This window comes from Talpa europaea (assembly GCF_964194135.1).
Source record: "Talpa europaea genome assembly, chromosome: 6".
NCBI classification, from domain to species: domain Eukaryota; kingdom Metazoa; phylum Chordata; class Mammalia; order Eulipotyphla; family Talpidae; genus Talpa; species Talpa europaea.
In genome coordinates, this window is record NC_140072.1 from 21296276 (window position 1) to 21315119 (window position 18844).

Consider the following 18844-nt stretch of genomic DNA (forward strand, 5'->3'; position numbering starts at 1 on the left):
GTTATTCTGAATAAACTTCAACAGTCAATGTCAAATTAAGTACTTACAATTTTGTTGGTAAGTAGGCAGCAGTGTCATCTTTATTTTTTATAATGTCATTACATTTATCAAGTGTTTGAAAAACAGTGAAAGTATCTCCAATACTGTATAGGGCTGCAAGATTTTTAGCTAGCAGTTTTCGCGTTGGTGGTCCAGGTGAACTACTTATTAATCCAGTTAACTGTTCAACAAGCTTCTTCTGTTTTTCCTTTACATCAGTCTGTTACAAAAAATAAAGAACATCATCAGTGTTTTCTTATATGTACTTTTGCAACTTTTTTATCAAAAGTAAAAAATAGTTGAAAGTTAAGGCATTAATTAATAATTAGATCTACATTAAAATAATTAAAATGTACATTACGTTCAGCAAGAGAATTTACAAGATGAGGAATAGTTCAGTAACAAATGAACCACTCTTTCCTAGACTAAATATTATTTTTCATTCCCTCCAAGGAAAAAGTTAGGCACCAATAAAAGTCACTGCTCTAGATCCAAAAAAATTTCCCGCCAACAAGCTCATACACCAATAGTTAAAGAATTGGGACATGGACAACTGGTGAGCACGTAGAAGCTACTGCAAAACTCCAGATGAGAGATGAGGGTAGCAATAATGGAAATTATGAAACACAATTATATTCTAGGTATATTTAGAGGGCAGAAAGAATAGACTATGCTGATGAATATGATACTAAGTTCTAAGAATATGAGAGAAATCAAGAATGACTCTAAAAGTTTTATGACCTGAACAACTAACAAGATAAAATGGTCATTTGCTCAGGTCGGGAACAATGGGGGGAAAAGAAAGGTTTGTGAAGAGGAGATCAAGAATTTGGTTTTTACTTTATTAACTTTGAGATGCTATTTAATAGCCAACAAAAAGAGATGGAGCAGGTTGCTGGATATCTGGGAGTCATTCTAGATACCAGTTGAAATCATGGGATTAAATGATACCACTGAAAAAATAAGGATAGATTTAACAAAAAAAGAGTGTCCAGGACTAAAAAAACAGGGCAAAAAAGGAGAATAATAAGTAACTAGTGAAGGAAAAGAAGTAAAATCAAATGGTGTCTGGGAAACACAAATAGGAATAACTTCACACAATGTGTGCATCAACAGTAATGACCACAGGGGAAAAGGGTATAATGATGTTCACATTATTATGCTTTATAACTCAGACAACTTTTTATAACTCTTCTCTATTTTTTCAATTTCACAACAAAATAAAAAATATATTTTAAGCATTTCTTAATTTTTTTTTTTTTAAGATTTATTTATTTATTTATACAAGCACTGGGTACAGTCAGAAGTGCGGGAGGGTGAGAGAATTCACTAGAGCCAGAGCGGGAAACAGAACAGGCAGACTGACAAAATACACTGCTGAGAGGAACAGCGGACAGCAGGAGGGACGCTCACTGGTGGCCAGGGATAGAACTGGCGCTGCAGAGGCTGCGGGCAGCTTCGCAACCCAGCGCTCAACCGCTGCGCCACTGGGGCACTTTGATTTTCAAAGTGGAGAATCAATCATGCCAAAAGCTGCTGAAGGGTCAATTAAGACAAAATACTGGGCTTCCCCGGCGGCGCAGCGGTTGAGCGCTGGGTTGCGAAGCTGCCCGCCGCCTCCGCAGCGCCGGTTCGATCCCCGGCTGCTCCCCGGCCACTGGAGGAGGGTCCCACATGGTGCGCAGACCTCTCCTGCCGCCCGCTGCTCCCCTCAGCAGTGTACTTCGGTCCTTCTGCCTGCTCTGCTCCCTGTTCTGCTCTGGCTCTGGTGAATTCTCTCACCCTCCCGCGCTTCTGACTGTACCCAGTGCATGTATAAACAAAACAAACAAGCAAATAAATAAATAAATAAACATGCCTCTATTAAAAAAAAAAAAGACAAAATACTAATAATTGTTTTGGACAATCGGAGATCACCAACGAATGGACAAGAGCTGTTTCATTGGAGTGGAAACAACAAATACCCAATTGGAAATGGTTATAAAGAAAATAGAAACTGGGCCTCCCCTGGTGGTACAGCAGTTGAGTGCTGGGCTGCGAAGCTGCCTGCAGCCTCTGCAGCGCTGGTTCAATCCCCGGCCACAGGTGAGGGTCCCATATGGCATGCAGACCTCTCCTGCTGCACCTGGTGTGCAGACCTCTCCTGCTGCACCTGCTGCTCCCCTCAGCAGTGTATTTCATCAGTCTGCCTGTTCTGCTCCCCATGCTGGCTCTGGTGAATTCTCTCACCCTCCTGGGCTTCTGACTGTACCCAGTGCTTATATAAATAAATAAATCTTTAAAAAAAAAATAGAAACTTACAATTAATGACAGTAAATGAATCCATACATTATGTCTTTCCAGAAATCCGACTAAAACTTCACTAAAGGGTAACCAAAAATAAATAAATGAATAAATAAATAAGCAAATACAGAACACCCACAAATCCACAAGACCAAGGAGACAGGAAACAAATCAATGCAAAATATGGAAGCCAGGTATTCCAAATAGTTTTGAGAAAAGACAATACTTGCAGTACAAAGTCCTCTAGAAGTTCATGTTTGCTTGTTGAAGCTTTGAGGCCCTAGGTGCTTATGGAAGAAGGCATGAAATTATGCTCAGAAATGGAGGGAGTGATCGAGAGACTGAGAAACTGTAAGACTTCTATATCTCTCTCCTCCATTTTGGACTCAGGGAGCTTGACAGAGCTGTGGGCTGGGAAAACTACACTAAAAATGGGGAATGGGAAGGGTTTGGGTTAGTGAAAGTTTACGTGTTCAAGTCCTCAGGCTTCTCTCTCAGTTCCTAGACCTCAGCAAGCTAACTACTGATACATACTCTCAAACATCTGGGTAGAAGTCTCTTCTGTGAAGTAACTTGCAAAGAGAAACCTAAGATAGTAACACCAGGAGTTTCTCAAAGAACTGGACTATCCTATGGCAAAGTGCGGTTAACAAACTTCACCCTGCCCAGGAAACTTCTTATTGCTCCCTTACATTTCAGCAGACAGCCAAACAGCATCAGATGTTTGAGGAAAGCATCTAATTTTAAAGACAGAAAATAAATTAACACAAAGGTAATGAAAAGCAACTTGGATAAAACAGACTATACAGGAAGAAGAAAGCAAAGTCAGTCAGTTTTTTTAAGTCTATCAGAGAGGTATGTGAAGATACTAGGCTTGTTAACACTGAGGGACCACGTGAATATGAAGATAATAAATTTAAAGGGACAGCTGTCACACAGTTTGTTTTTCTCCAGTCACATTCATCTGTGCAGACAGAGATAACAACGTAAGCAAGGAGTGGACTTAAACAGGTTTTGGTTTTGCCACAGAATGGAAAAAGGACAGATAAATTCCTATTACAGTGCCACTGTCTCAAGTTTCATAAGGAACCCACCTTTCCAAAACATAGTGTGAGTTTTCTTACAAATCATGAACACAGACAACCTACCAAATATCAACTGGGGGAAAAAAAGCAATACCATACCTTATTAGCAGCAACCAAGACTTTGTCAAGAAATCGCAACCACTCAAAGATAAAAACTGGTCTTTTTGCTTCAGTGATTTGAGCCAAAGCTTCTTCATTTAGCAGTAAGCTGTGGGCTAACTCCATTGCTGAAGTTTAAAATTCACACCTTAAAGCGACAAATAAAAAAATTACGTGTTAAGGATTTTTGAATGTTAACATTTAAGCTTAATGAATATACAATGAGCGAGAGGTGAAAAGATCAACCTTAAGACTCCTTTCTTTGGGGGTGAAATTTACATAACTTCATGGAGGCACAAGCAGAGAAGCTAATTTTAAAGGACAAGGGTACAAACAAAAACGAATGAAAGTTATAACTAGTGAGCAAGAATAATGGGATGAAAGGAAAATTGAAATATTGCAAATAAGGCATTATTTCAGCAAATGTCTTTCCCATAAATGTGAAAACTCAAGCACCGAGATCAAGCACCGCCCGGGCCTGACAAACGTCCTTTTTTCTACCCAACACCCCTGTGCTGCACTGACCAAGAGAGACGCCCAAACGTCCCAGCACACAGACCCCGCACTGGGGGCTTCCCCTGAGGATGGGGCGGGGAGGGCAGGTCTCCGCGGCCGAAGCTTCGGGGACCTCCCGGGCGCTCCCGGAACGCAGGCGGCAGAAGCCGCGCGCACTGCAGGTCTACACCCCGCTACTGCGTGTGTAGCCCCGGTGTGTAGACGGCGGGGGTGCAGGGCCAGGCCCGGGATGTGGTGCAAGTGCACGGGCTGCCGCAAGCCGCCGCGGCTGGGTCACTCGGGCTGTCAACCCCGAGCCCCGCGCCTGATGAACTCGGTGTCCCCACAGCCCCCCGAAAACGTACTGGGACAGAGGGGTGCGCGTGCCTGTCAACGTGCATGCTTCGGCGGCAGAGGGGGAGGGCCTCACCTCCTCGCCAGGCAGGGGCCGATCAGCTGAGCTCCCCCGCCAGGAGCGGCAGCCAGGAGACCCGGAAGCCCCGCCTCCGCCACGGCGACCTGCAGGAAACAAGGAGACGGCGCATGCGTGGAAGGCTGTTTGTGCGCATGCGCACTAACTACGTCTTTCCAGTCCCGCCGGCCTCCGGTTTCGCCAATTCATTGCACGCGGAAATTCTGCGGGGACTGTAACCCCGGAAGTCACGCGCAGGTTGCTGGGCGCATGCGCAGTGCGTGCTTTCGGGAGCGGCCCCTGGGCGACTAGAGCGGCCAGGTAAGGGCCGGAGCGCGGGATGGAATGATGTCGCCCGTGACTGCTCCGTCACGCCGTCACTACATTTCCACCCGGGAATGTTCGCGTCTGTGCAACCCTTGCAGCCGGGAGGGACTCGAGAGGGAAGGAAGGGCTCAGGGGTCACCGAGGCGAGTGTTTGGGATTGAAGTGTTTCTTGTCATCTTTTTGTTGTTTGTCCAACTCCTTAGTCCGTGTTTCCACCTGGGTGTGTGAGGGCACTGTCATGTGTCTAAAGCAGCACTCTGCACCTCCCCTCCCGCTCTCTGTCAAAAAAACAAAACCAGCCTGCTAATACAGTCCAAACACTCAAAAACCGGTAATTCCATTCTTGTAGCTATTCAAACAGAAGCCTTGGAGTCAACCTTGACATCGATCAACAAATCCGCTTAGCTCTAGCTGCAAAGTAAATACCCAGAGCCCGACCACTTCTCGCACATCCTGGCTGTCACTGGTGACCAAGACACCAGTCACCTTTGCCTGGATTATCACCTGCTGAGGTTTATCCTTATTCTTGAGGGAATTGGATGAGGCTAAAGGTTATTCACCCATAACAGAATCTATAACCCCATTGAGATCTGCTTTACACTTTAGAGCTAAATGGGTTCCTAAAAAAAAAAAAATCCTATTTGTAGCAATAAAAGCACTGAGACTTGGATTCTTTGTGGTGCATAGTAAGTCATACATAATGAGTCTCACTCACTGAGCCATACTGAGTTTATCCTACTGGCAAGTGGGATTAATTATTCCTACGTTATAGAATTGTTATTGGTGATTAAATGGGATAAAAATGTGTTATATAATGGGTAGGCACTAAACCGTTATGTGTTAAGATATTGTTATTACAAATGAACAGTCTGAGGTTTACAGGTGAATTACCACCATTACTGTATATAATCTTATACATTTTAGCTTATGATATAATAAAAAGAAAAGTAGGCAAAGCTAAACTGTAATGTTTAAAGAGGCATATGTGGATAATGAAAGTACAAACAAAACGAAAGAGGTGGCTGGAAGGGGTGTGACAGTAGGGGACAAAGAGGGCTCTTGTGGTGACTCAAGGGTTTATCTCCTGATCTGGGTCATGGTTTATGTTATCTTTGCTGTATAAGAAATTATGACAAAATTTAGCAGAGTGAAATAACTATAATCACTTATTATCTCAATTTCTGTGAGTCAGGAACTTGTTCATGATTTAGCTTAGCTCAGACTTTTTCAAGTTGTAGTGAACTATGGAAAGTATGGTGGATACCAGGGGTGGGAGAGAGGAAAAGACAGGGAGGGTTATATGACAGTGTATGGGCACTGGAACTTTAGTGGCTACTGGGTATAGCAAGTGTACATATTGAGGTGTGAAGTTGTACTCCCCAAATTGCATGGTTTTATAAATGAATGGCAAATGCTGCTGGTCCAGTTGCTGAATACATAAGGGTGGTCTTTTGTTGCAGTGCACATATGCATTCTTTGCCTGCCAAGCATCCCTTCTTTGGGCCTCAGCTCTGTGCCTTACATGAAGTTGTAGTGAGGAGTGGCACTCTCAGAACCAATACTCTCGTGGGCACAAGATGGCCAATTATAGCACTCTATGTCCCAGCAATAGGGAATGGAATGACCTAAACTCAGCAAATAAGAATCTCTTTCATTAGGAGATGTGAATATGCAGATTGCAGAGAAAAGACATTCTCTTCTTTGGAGTTTCTGAGCTGAAAGTATGGAACCTGATTTATGGGTAGCCACCTTCTCGGCCCTAGGAAGAGATCTATGAATAGTTCTATAGATTGGGGCCTCCCTGGTGGCGCAGCGATTGAGCGCTGCGTTGCGAAGCTGCCCGCAGCTGGTTCAATCCCCGGCCGCGGGCGAGGGTCCCACATGATGGCAGACCTCTCCTGCCACCTGCTGCTCCCCTTAGCAGTGTATTTCGTCAGTCTGCCTGTTCTGTTCCCCGCTGTGGCTCTGGTGAATTCTCTCACCATCCCGCGCTTCTGACTGTGCCCAGTGCTTGTATAAATAAATAAATAAATCTTAAAAAAAAAAAAATAGTTCTACAGAATGAAGTAATAGAGAAAATGGACAAATGTAATGAATTTCCCACCCTTTTTCCCAAAGCTCTGATTCCTACAGCTGTTTCCTTGATGCTATGACCTAGCATTCTTCCCAGCTACATAGACTAATAAACATCATTACTTAAGCTTGTTTGAATAGGGATTCTGTCTACTGCAGCCAAGAGTCTGGACAATTACACTGAATGAAAAAGTATTACAGTGCTGTATAAAAATATAAAAATGTATAAAAATATACATTTTTAATGTATATCTTTCCAACTGGTGATTCAGTTCCAGGAGGATGAGACTCAAAATCAGACTGTGCATTTTAAGAAGTTCCCAGCACAATTTATATACAAATTAAAGTTTGAGATGTACTTTTCTGGATATTATATCGCTTTAATGCCCAATAGTTACACGATTGTAACCATTTTGGATGAAAACTGGCCTCAAAAATGTTTCCATACAAGTGAGATGTTAACTATATTAAGTTCCAAATTAGTGGCTTGAACATAAAGTGCTATAGAGAGAGGCCTGGAGAGGTCAGGGCAGATTTTTGAGGAGAGTATCCTAGACCTAGAGGGGAGGGACATGTCTGAGGTGTGTGCAGACACCCCGAGAAGCCCCTGTAACTTCAATAAAGAATCCCAAAGAAGGCCTCCTCTGGTGACGCAGAGGTTGAGTGCTGGGCTGCGAAGCTGCCCAGCTGCCCGCAGCCTCTGCTGCGCCAGTTCGATCCCTGGCCATCAGCGAGAGTCCCACATGGCACGCAGACCTCTCCTGCCATAGACAGCTGCTCCCCTCAGCAGTGTATTTCCTCGGTCTGCCTGTTCTGTTCCCCGCTCTGGCACTGGTGAATTCTCCCACCCTCCCGCGCTTCAGACTGTACCCAGTGCTTGTATAAATCAATCAATCAATCAATCTTTAAAAAAAAAAAAGAATCCCAAAGAAAAGTCAAGGTCTGGGTTATGAGATTGCTCCTGCTAACCTTCTAAAGTGCCTGGTCCACACTATCTGCAGGGTAAAGTTTATTCGAGAACTTGAAATGGGCATGTAATGTGACCTGATGTGTTTTTAAAAAACACACTCTGGAGAGATGTAGGGGATGATTTGGGAGAGGCCAGAGGCAATGAAACCCAATAAGGAAGCTGTTGTAATGTTCAGTAGGAAAGAAATGCTCGAACTAAAGCAACTATAGGAGAAAATGTCCGTGAGCGATAATATGGATGAAGAATTGGCAGAGGTTTATAAGGGGTCAGGAATGAGGAGATAGTAGTGACATCAATTTGGAATTATGGGGGATAAAGGAAGTTTCGGGTAGAAGATAATGAATTTTTTGATGGCTGGGTTTGGGAGCTCTGCAGAGAAAAAAGATACCAAAAGGGCACTTGAATACATAGGCGAGCTCCAGAGAAAATCATGGCTGTTGATACACAAAGGTTTATTTCCAGTTTGGTAAACTTAAAAAGATTGTTGCTTTATTTGATAGATATTATTGTCGCCTGCAGCTCAACATGGCAGAAGAAGAGGACTATATGTCTGATTCCTTCATCAATGTCAAGTAAGTAAATGTGCAAACTGCATGTAAAGATAAATGGAGACATGTTGACCCTTCAGGAATATCATTCATTTTAACTTTGAGGTTAGAAAGTTAGTCTTACTTCTTTATAGGAACACCTCCTATATGTCTGTATAAAGATACTAGGAACCTCAAGCATTTTACTTGAGGAATGTCAAGCATTTTACTTTTGCCCATGATTCTCTGTATTCTACTCTTCCAAGGAAATTTACTCTTTTCCTTTATTTCATCTTATTGTCTCTTCTAGATGCTATTCAGCTTTGCTTATTATTATTGACAGTAGCCTAGAAAAATTAGCCTAAATTTACTATTTCTAATTTCTTTTTTTAAGATTTATTTATTTATGCATACAAGAACTGGGGTACAGGCCAGAGGTATGGCAGTGGGGGGGGGGGCTGTGGGTGACAGAATTCACCAGAGACAGAGCGGGGGACAGAACAGGCATTTTGACTGAAATGCACAGCTGAGGGGAGCAGTAGGTGATTCAGGAGAGGTCTGCTGTGCCATGTGGGTAGCTCCCTGGCTGAGGATTGAACGCATGCTGCAGTGGCCGCGGATAGCCCCATAGGCTATGTCTTAACCCCTTGGGCCACCAAGAAGGCCCCTCTTTCTAATTTCTTAAACTCTATGCTTTTTTTTTTTTTTTTTTAAGTTTCCTACAATCTGATACAAGCCTTCATCACTTTTACTAAAATAGCCATTCTGGGTTGTCTAATATTAATGTTAACACAGATAACCAAAGAAGACGCACTAACATAATAAGTAGTATTCAGTAATAAGTGGCCATATTATGAGAACATTTCAAATAACCTTTTCCCGTGTTCATCAGGGAAGATGTCAGACCGGGATTGCCAATGCTCAGACAAATCCGAGAAGCCCGTCGGAAAGAAGAAAAGCAACAGGAAGCTAATTTGAAAAATAGACAGAAGAGTTTAAAAGAAGAAGAACAAGAAAGACGTGACATTGGGTTGAAGAATGCGCTAGGCTGTGAAAACAAAGGGTTTGCTTTGCTCCAAAAAATGGGATATAAAAGTGGTCAGGCCCTTGGCAAGAGTGGTAAGTCACATCCAGAAATAAACAGCTGTTCCTAAACAGCAAAAGGTGATATTGATGAGTACCAGAGATCACTCTTTCATCTTTATGCATCGATAAAGAAATTAAAACTTCAGCTTCTTAGTCTCTTAGGTACTAAAACACATATTTCATCTTCCCATCTCAAGCCATCAAGCTTCTAATCAGCCCAGTTCAGCCCTGAAGGCTCCAGAGGTCTGGGATGGGCGGGCCCTGCAGTGGAGGCAACAGCTAAGATTGGTGACCAGAGAAGTGTTAAGAAGCCCAATGACCAAAGGGCAGAGGAGCAGCTTTGTAGATGATGACAGGATTCTGCCCTCCTTGTTCTATGTCTGTGGCAGTTGAAAAAGCTCAATTCTGGTGAGAGGCTCACCAGAGTCAGAGCGGGGAACAGAATAGACTCAATGGAACAGCTGAGGGGAGCAGCGGGCAGGATAGGAGAGGTCTGCTGCGCCATGTGGGTATCTCCCTGGCCGTCCGGACATCGAACTCATATTGCAGAGGCTGTCATACTAGAAGTACAACTGCTTATTAAAATGTAGACACTGTATATTTGCCGCAGTTTCTGTAAGCTCTTGCTTTTTCCCTTCTCTACTGTAATTTATTTGATTTTTACCCAGTAATGCCATCATCCTTTTGGACACATAGTATCAGTGTTTCATTTCTTTAACACTTCCTTCAAATGGCATAAGAGGCTGTGAGTTAGCCCTATTAAGGATGAATATTTGAAGAAAAGGCCAATAGTTAACAATAATATTGATGCTCAGATTTCAGTTTTAAATTTTTCGAAGGGCCTCCCCTGGTGGCACAGTGGTTGAGCGCTGGGCTGCAAAGCTGTCTGCAGCCTCTGCAGCGCTGGTTCAATCCCCAGCTACCAGCGAGGGTCCCACATGGTGGGACAGACCTCTCCTGCCGTGCCCACTGCTCCCCTCAGCAGTGTATTTCAGTCAGTCTGCCTGTTCTATTCCCTGCTCTGGCTCTGGTGAATTCTCTCACCCTCCCACGTTTCTGACTGTACCCAGTGCTTGTATAAATAGATCAATAAATCTTTTTTAAAAATAAATAAATAAATAGATTTTTCGAGACTGGAGGGTATATGTGAGGAACACTGTAAAGTTACATGTTATAGTTACCTGTAGTCTAAGTAAGACTTTCTAAAGTAGTTTGTGTTTTCTTCTCTTTCTAGGTGATGGTATTGTCGAACCTATTCCACTCAATGTCAAAACAGGTATATGATTACTCTTTTAGCATATTACCAGTAACAATAACGTATACCTTGATCTAACATATGTGTTTGTTTAATAAATACTGTTTTTTTATGGTGGTGCTCCTATAGGTCTTATCATAGGAAGCCTTTAGTAAAATGTTTAATTGATCTTTTAAATCGTTTAAACTCAAAAGTTTTTAATGCGTGTAAAATAAAATTTAACTAATAAAATATGGGGAGAATTATATGGCTATTAAAAATATATAGCTATTTTTGTCCATTGAAATGTTCTGAAAGTATTCTGAGACATATATGCTCACTAAATGTCTTTCTTAATACTTTGGGTAAATTCAAAAGAAAAAATACATTATTTGTTCATCATTCTAATATGAAAGTTGATGGTTGATGCTTTTTCTTGATTTTAAGAAGTTTGTAAAGTATTATACTCTTACTAGATCAGACTAATATTCTTTGTAAACATCAAATGTATGTTTGCATTAAATAATGTTTTTTATGTTTTTTAGTGTTTTTTTCCCGTCATTCTTGTCAAATGATTCTGAGTGATTACACTCAAATTAGAATTGTCTTTAATTTGTAAATATTTAAATTGTCATACTAGGAGTATAACACTAGTAAGCTTCTTATCAGAGTTTTCTATTTAAACAGGAAAAAGTGGCATTGGTCATGATACATTATTAAAACGGAAAGCTGAGGAAAAATTAGAAAACTACAGAAGAAAGATTCACATGAAAAACCAAGCTGAAGAACAAGCTGCAGAAGACTTTCGGTAAAACTTTGTATTTGAGCTATTTCGGGTTTCATCTCTTTATTGTTTTCCAGTACACAGGCATAAAAACAATAAATTGAGTCTAGACCTTTATTTTTTATTTTTTAAATATTTATTTATTTATGCATATAAGAGCTGCAGTACAGGCCAGAGATGCAGGGGTTGAGAGGACTCACCAGAGACAGAGCAGGGAACAGAACAGGCAGACTGTGCCACTCAATGGAACAGCTGAGGGGAGCAGCGGGCGGGACAGGAGAGGTCTGCTGCACCATGTGGGTATCTCCCTGGCGGGCCAGGGATCGAACTCATATTGCAAAGGCTGTGGATTGCTTCATAGTGTGGTGCTTAACCCCTTGCACCACCAGGGAGGCCCAAGTCTAGACCTTTATTGTACAGTTTTTTTTTTCTTTCAATTAGAATGCGACTTAAAACTAAGCAAGATGAAATGAAGCTGGAAGGTGACCTCAGAAGAAGCCAGCGAGCCTGTCAACAACTGGATACTCAGAAGGTAAGCCTTTTACCTGCTTTTGGTTTGGTAAAGTGTTTTGGTACACAGGAAGATTTGCCATGTATTTATACTAAAGAGAGGGTGAGAGAGACTCGCACACTCCAAGCGTGGTGTATCTAGCCTTCTATCTGTTAAAGCTTTTATTTTGCATGTTCTACTGATCTGTGATAATTAATACAATGACTTGTTCACTGCAGGAACTTGAATAGTCTGAATTTTCCAATAAAGATTAAGTAACATGCTTGCATTTAATTATTCTCTACTTATTTGAATATTGATTTACCAGAACTAAAATATGTGGAAGTCCTGTGTATCAGAATATTTGATTAAGTGAAATAGCTTCTTTTCAGTCCATGTTAAGTACCTCATTTGTCTGTAACTAGTAAAATCATGATAGAATGCTATTTCACATTTGAAGAGTTGTTAAAATTCTGTTTTTTTAAAATTCTGTTCACTAGAATCACTTTCAGAAGTTTATCAGGAATCAAGATAGAAATTGTGATCATTTTACATTTGCAGTCAATCCAATCCATCATTCAAACTGAAACTGAGGTGAGATAGTTAACTGGAGCCAAAGAGAAAAAATTATATCAAGTTATGGTTAGGGGTTAATAAAATGATTCAAGTACCATCAAAATAAAATGTCTTCAGTTTAAGTTTCAAGTGTGTGTAAAATTTCCTTCAATGTAAACAGAATCTAGAAGATTGCTATATATATTCAAAATATATATATTAGTGGGAATATAATATACGCACTAAACTATTTATACCCATTGCTTATTTTCTCTACTAGATTGTCAGCAACTTGGAGACAATATTCTAATTGGGTTCTGCATCCCCTAGTTCATAGTACAATGCCTGACTCCAGAAGAAGCACCTTTAATTGAAAGAATAGATTCATACTGACATGAACGTACTTGTAGATAGTCTTCTGTTTGGCTATGTTTAATTTGTAATAATTTCTACATTTTCAGAATATCCAGGTTCCCAGGGAGGCATGGTACTGGTTGAGGCTTGAAGAGGAAACTGAAGAAGAGGAAGAGGAAGAAAAAGAACAAGATGAAGACGAACATACGAGTGAAGATTTAAGTGTATGTTTTGGCACCAGTTCCTTTAGAGTATCTCTGCTTTGGTACTATGAACTCTTTTGTGGGGTACTGTCTGTGCATTCTTAGATGTCCAGCAGCATCTCTGGCCTCTACCCACCAGACGCCAGTTGCCCTTCTCCAGGTTGATAACCAAAATTGTCTCCAGATATTGACAGATGTCCCATAGGGAAAAAACCACCCCCAGCTGAGAACCACTGCATTACAGAATCATTTTATTAACCCCTAACCATAACTTGATATAATTTTTTCTCTTTGGCTCCAGTTAACTATCTCACCTCAGTTTCAGTTTGAATGATGGATTGGATTGACTGCAAATGTAAAATGATCACAATTTCTATCTTGATTCCTGATAAACTTCTGAAAGTGATTCTAGTGAGCATCTTTATCCCCCACCCATAAAAAAATAAAACCAAAAAATAAAGCACAGTTTGAAAGTAGAAGAGATTATCCAAGAGTGGAATACGCATTCCTTTGGTTACTTGTATAAGAATTTGGGGGGCCTCCCTGGTGGCCTAGGCGTTAAGGCTCAGTGCTATCACCAATACAGCCTGAGTTCAGTTCCTGGCCAGGGAGGTGACCCACAAGGCACAGCAGACCTCTCCTGGCTCACCTGCTTCTCCCCTCAGCAGTGTCTTTCAGATCTACCTGTTCTGCTCCCTACTCTGTCTCTGATGAATCTCTTACCTCCCACACCTCTGGCCTACACCCCAGTTCTACACACACACACAGAGACACAGACACACACACACAAGACTTTTGTAGGAAGCATTTACAATTCGGAAAACCTATGTTTGCTTAACTGTATGTGAGACCATTATGAGAACTCTAATGGCAAAGGGAGACAATATTCACCTTCTGGGGAGGTAGAGTCCTTGAAAGTAGAAGGGATCTTTATTTTTTTTTAATGTATATTATTTTTTTCTTTTTTATTATTATTATTTAAGATTTATTTATTTTTATACAAGAGCTGGGGTACAGACTAGAGGGTGAGAGGATTCACTGGAGACAGAGTGGGAAGCAGAACAGGCGGATCTACTGAAATACACTGCTGAGGGGAGCAGCGGGCGAGACAGGAGAGGTCTACCATGCCATGTGGGAATCTCCCTGGCCGGCCAGGAATGGGATCCGCGCTGCAGAGGCTGAGGACAGCTTCACAGGGCTGTGCTCAACCCGCTCTGCCCCAGGGAGGCCCTAGAAGGGATCTTTAAAGGATACATTATAATAGAGCCAGCCCTAGAGAGAGAGAGAAAGAGAAAAAGAGATCTATATATCTACATATATATGATCTATGTATCTACATATAGATAGATAGATAGATAGATAGATAGATAGATAGATAGATAGATAGATAGATAGATGACCAAGTGGTCTTTGTTGGATCTGGCAGACTTATGAAAATGTCAGGGTAGCTGGTACACTGGGACATGTTCTAAAATATTATACCCTTCACCTCTCTCCTAAGTGATTTGAGAATGAGTATAACAGAATATTTATGCTAATTCAGCATGATCTAAGAGACCAGAACACCAAGATTCTCTTCTGCGTGAACTGTTAATGTGTTTGTGTCCTATTATCTAGGTACTGGAAAAACTACAAATATTGACTAGTTACTTAAGAGAAGAACATTTGTATTGTATTTGGTGTGGGACAGCCTATGAAGGTAAGAAGATACTTTATACTTCTGTTTAAAAATATATTCTTTGATTTTTAGCGCGGGCTTTTTTTGTAAAAGTGACATCCCATAGACAATGGAAATTTCTTATTCCATCCAGTGGCAATATGGGATCAATGTCTTAAGGAAATATTGGTTAGAGAAATAATTGAAGACTCATTAATATTGCTTTTAATTTTTGACAATTGTATATGCAGAAGGAAATTTTTCAGTATTTTATTTCAAAGGAATTTTTTAATCACTTGAGAATGATGAATAGTTTCATACTTTTAAATAGCTTTTCTTTAGCTAGAGATACTTGCAATATATATTAAATTTTAGAGATACTTTTATATAGTTAGATGAACTATTTATTGCCTTGAACCATAAAAATTAAAATGTTGAAATCCATGTCATTTTTTTTTTTTCATTGTTAAATGAAAGAAAGGGTTTGAATCTTTAAACAAGTATCTTTGCAGGAGAAGGATGGTTATAACACTGGATACACTTGTTTCCCTTAGCCTCAGGAGCAAAGGCAAGATTCAGACTAGGCCCCTGAGGCCAAGACTCTTGGTCTGTTTAGACCTCTGGCCTACACCCCAGTTCTACACACACACACACACACATACACACAAGTGTGCACTGAGTCGTAATCAGAGAGATCATACTGCCTTGGTAACAGTATCCTGGCCAATCTCCTGACCTATTTCCAGTCTGTTCATCACTGTGTCAGAGAGGAAAGCACAGAAATAAACATTCTCGCTTTCAAGAGACTTACTGGTTTTCAAACCAAGCACCTCTTGGACCCAGGAGGGGATTCGCAACTTACCAAATGTCTCACAGAGCCAGGTTCTTTCCCTTTTAACACATTTGCCCAAGGTGGCTTTGCTTACTTGAATTTAAGGACTTTGTATTTGAGAGTAAAGAATTTGGAGTTAATTGTTTTCATCTTCTCCTGTTTTTGTTTTTTTTTTTTTAGCACATTAAGTACCATACATAACAGATCAAAAATACATGTTGAAATAATTTTCTAGGATAGAGCACTATACATGTTTTATTAATCTTTTACTTTCCCTATATATGTTACAGATAAAGAAGACTTGTCTTCAAATTGTCCAGGACCCACGTCTGCAGATCACGATGACTGAGATTATTCTCAATAAAGCCGAAACTTAAAAAATGTTGTCTCCTAAAGATCCTTGAGCATTTAAAATTCGCAATTTTTGGTGCCAGTATGAAAAAAGAGCCTTTATGTCTCATTCTTTTTGTACTTGAGAAGTTTTTGTATGTACTTTAGGATGTAATTGTTCAGTGACTTCAAAAAAATAATGGGTTGCTTTCAGAACACAAGTATCACAGACATGGGCAGTTACAGTGTATGGCTCTGTTGTGATGCTTGTGGGGTTTGAGAACACTGACAGGTAACAATTACTCCCCTCTTCATTTTGGAACGAATTGATGAATAAGATGGGAGTCACAGAGAGAACAAAGTATTAACTTAAATCATCAAAGAAGCTGAAATGTAAGGGTGACTTGTTCTGAAACGGGTTCTCTAATAAATCTTACTGATTGGAGAGTGCTCCAGACTGCCTTGTGGGGGCAAAACTCATCTATGCCTTGAGACCACTTAACTCCCAAGGTTAAAGAACCCACCAGGAGCTGGGCCACACGTGTTCAGTTCCTTGTCCCAAAATCACCCATCAGATAAGTCACCTTTTTATGGACAGGGAATGAATGAATGAAAGTACAAGGAGCTTGCACCCACACTTAACCTTTCCCAACATGTGAGAAGAAGTACCCTCCATGCAAGGATGAGGAGGGGAAAGGCATTCCCCTTAAGTCTGATATCAGAGTCAAAGTTCATTAGCACTACTTTTTTAGAGACAAAATACTTCTAATAAAACAGTTTTCATGGCAATGTGTATATTCATTGTAAGTGATACACTGCAAATTTTGGGTAAAAACTCAAGAATTGGGAGTAATCTTAAATATATGACTTGTGCTTACTGAATTTGCAAACCCCTGGACATTTTGATGAATATAAATATATATATTGGTATATAAATATTGGAGTTTATATTGTTGGTTACTATTGTTTTGTATTCACTTTTTTGTTCAAAAAATAATAAAATCATATTAATGACAGAAACAAAGGAGTACATCTTTCCCTTGGAATTACAGCTAAATCCTTTCCTGTCATTTCTACCACCACATAGACATTCAGTCTGTCTGTCAGGTCTAATGCCATGTGGATTGTTCTGGACAAAAAGGAACTAGGAACTAGTTTTTCTTTCTCCTCTGACAACCCACCACTCGCCCCATGGCTTAGAATATTTTGAATACACTGATGAACAATTATGCTGATAATGTGGGAATAACTATTCATCTAGGCCTCATAAGTAAAAAGTAATAAAAACCAAGGAAGCCGAACATTGAAAATTTTTTTAATTGCATTAGAATATTTGCATGTAATTTGAAACCTAATTTTTAAAATGTCACATTGCCATTTACTTTTGTTTATATTGTGTTATGTTTATTTCTATAGCTAGAAGTTTAAAAATTTATTTTCTTAAATACTGGAGCTTCTAAAATTCAAAATAAAGGGCCTCCCCTGGTGGCACAGCGGTTGAGCGCTGGGTTGCGAGGCTGTCTGCAGCCTCTGCAGCGCCAGTTCAATCCCGGGCCACTGGCGAGGGTCCCACAAAAAAAAAAAAAAAAAAAAAAAAAGATAAAATTCAAAATAAAGACAATGTATTAAATTGTTTTAGTCACACATCTTTAAGTGTGTTTGCCAAATATTTAACTGTTGAAATTTGAAAGTGAGCATTATTTTTACTTAAATTTTACATACAAAATTCTTAACACTGAACATAACTTTGCCATGCAAAGGTACAAGGAAGGAGTTACAACATGACCCAACATTTTTACTCCCATGTATTACACCCAAGAGAAAAGGAAACATGTCCATATGAAATTTGAACATAAAAATTCAGTCACATTCATAAAAATGTGGAAACATGTTCATCACTGGTAAGTACAATGTGATAGTCGTATAATACAATTATTTGGCAATAAAATGGAGTGAAGTACAGATCCATGTTACAACACAGATGAAACTTGAAAACACAGTAATTAAAAAGAGCACATATTGCATGATTTCCTTTAAATGGAGTGTCCAGAATCGATAACTCTATAGAATAGAAAGTGGATTTGTGGTTGCCTAGACTTTGGGGATGATAAGGAATGACACGATTTTTGTTTTTGGGGTGGTGTGTACAAAAATGTGTTAAAATTGGTTGTGCTGATAGCTGCACAACTCTGAATATATAAACACCATTGGTTCGTATACTTTGAATGGATGTGAATGATATCACAATAACGCTGTTATAAAAAACGATTTGAAGGGAATTTCAGGTAGAAACTCTGGCAGAGAGCCATCAAGCTTTCTCAGCAGACCTGTGGCGGGGGTTTATTTAAGAGTTCTTGAACACGGTGTGCTCCAGAGAGGTGTGCTGACACCTTGACTGGTGGTGACCCAGTAGAATCCATTTCAGACTTCTAGCTCCAGACACACACAGAGTCAATGTGTATTGTTTTAAGCCACCAATTTTGTGGCAATTTGTTACAGCAGAAAATGAGCTCACTCCTTCCAGAATGACTAATTTCAGCGTTTAACTACTGACTACATCAGAGTCTTAAAGTGTCTTGTTAAAATAAATACAAAATGTATTTAAGAATAACTAGACAGTAAACAGTAATGGCCTCAATCTTCATTTTAAGTTAAAAAAGCTAACTGTTACCTTTAAGTCCATCTCCCCAATCATATTGCTCCTGTCCCTCTTCAGAGATAACCCCCAGGAATTACTATAGGTATATGTCACATATTGACGTTCCAGTCAGACACTGACCACATGTACAAGAGGGCTCTGTATATACAGCCTAGGTGTGCAGCAGGTTCATACATTAACAAAATCACCTAACAACGCATTTCTCAAGACACCTCCCTGGTAAGCGACCCATGATTGTAGTTCTCATTCCCTTCCCTCCCATTATTTTAGTACAACTGTTTGGATTCCTAAACAAAATTTTTTCATGTAGCATGTTGCAGAACTTGATATAAATGGAATTGTTCTGTATG

General features: G+C 40.2%; 2 protein-coding genes across 2 annotated transcripts in view; one reads left to right on the plus strand and one right to left on the minus strand.

The window, feature by feature from the left end:
- Positions 1-3647, minus strand: part of HEATR5B (HEAT repeat containing 5B) — a gene marked incomplete at its 3' end in the record, with an annotated part of 70504 nt that extends 66857 nt beyond the window's left edge. Inside the window, exons 1-2 of the mRNA XM_084235653.1 lie at positions 3507-3647; positions 48-259 (exon numbers count right to left, since the gene is read on the minus strand). Coding sequence (XP_084091779.1) covers positions 48-259; positions 3507-3632 — 338 coding nt within the window. The 5' untranslated portion in view covers positions 3633-3647. The remainder of the gene's footprint in view (positions 1-47; positions 260-3506) is intronic.
- Positions 3648-8308: 4661 nt separating this feature from the next.
- On the plus strand, positions 8309-15935 carry GPATCH11 (G-patch domain containing 11; the record flags this gene model as incomplete). Its single annotated transcript, XM_084234936.1, has 8 exons — positions 8309-8355; positions 9203-9429; positions 10631-10672; positions 11318-11438; positions 11856-11946; positions 12921-13037; positions 14634-14715; positions 15796-15935. The coding sequence occupies 8 exons, from the start codon at positions 8309-8311 to the stop codon at positions 15852-15854; spliced, it is 786 nt and encodes a 261-aa protein (XP_084091062.1). The 3' UTR covers positions 15855-15935.
- Positions 15936-18844: the final 2909 nt, after the last annotated feature.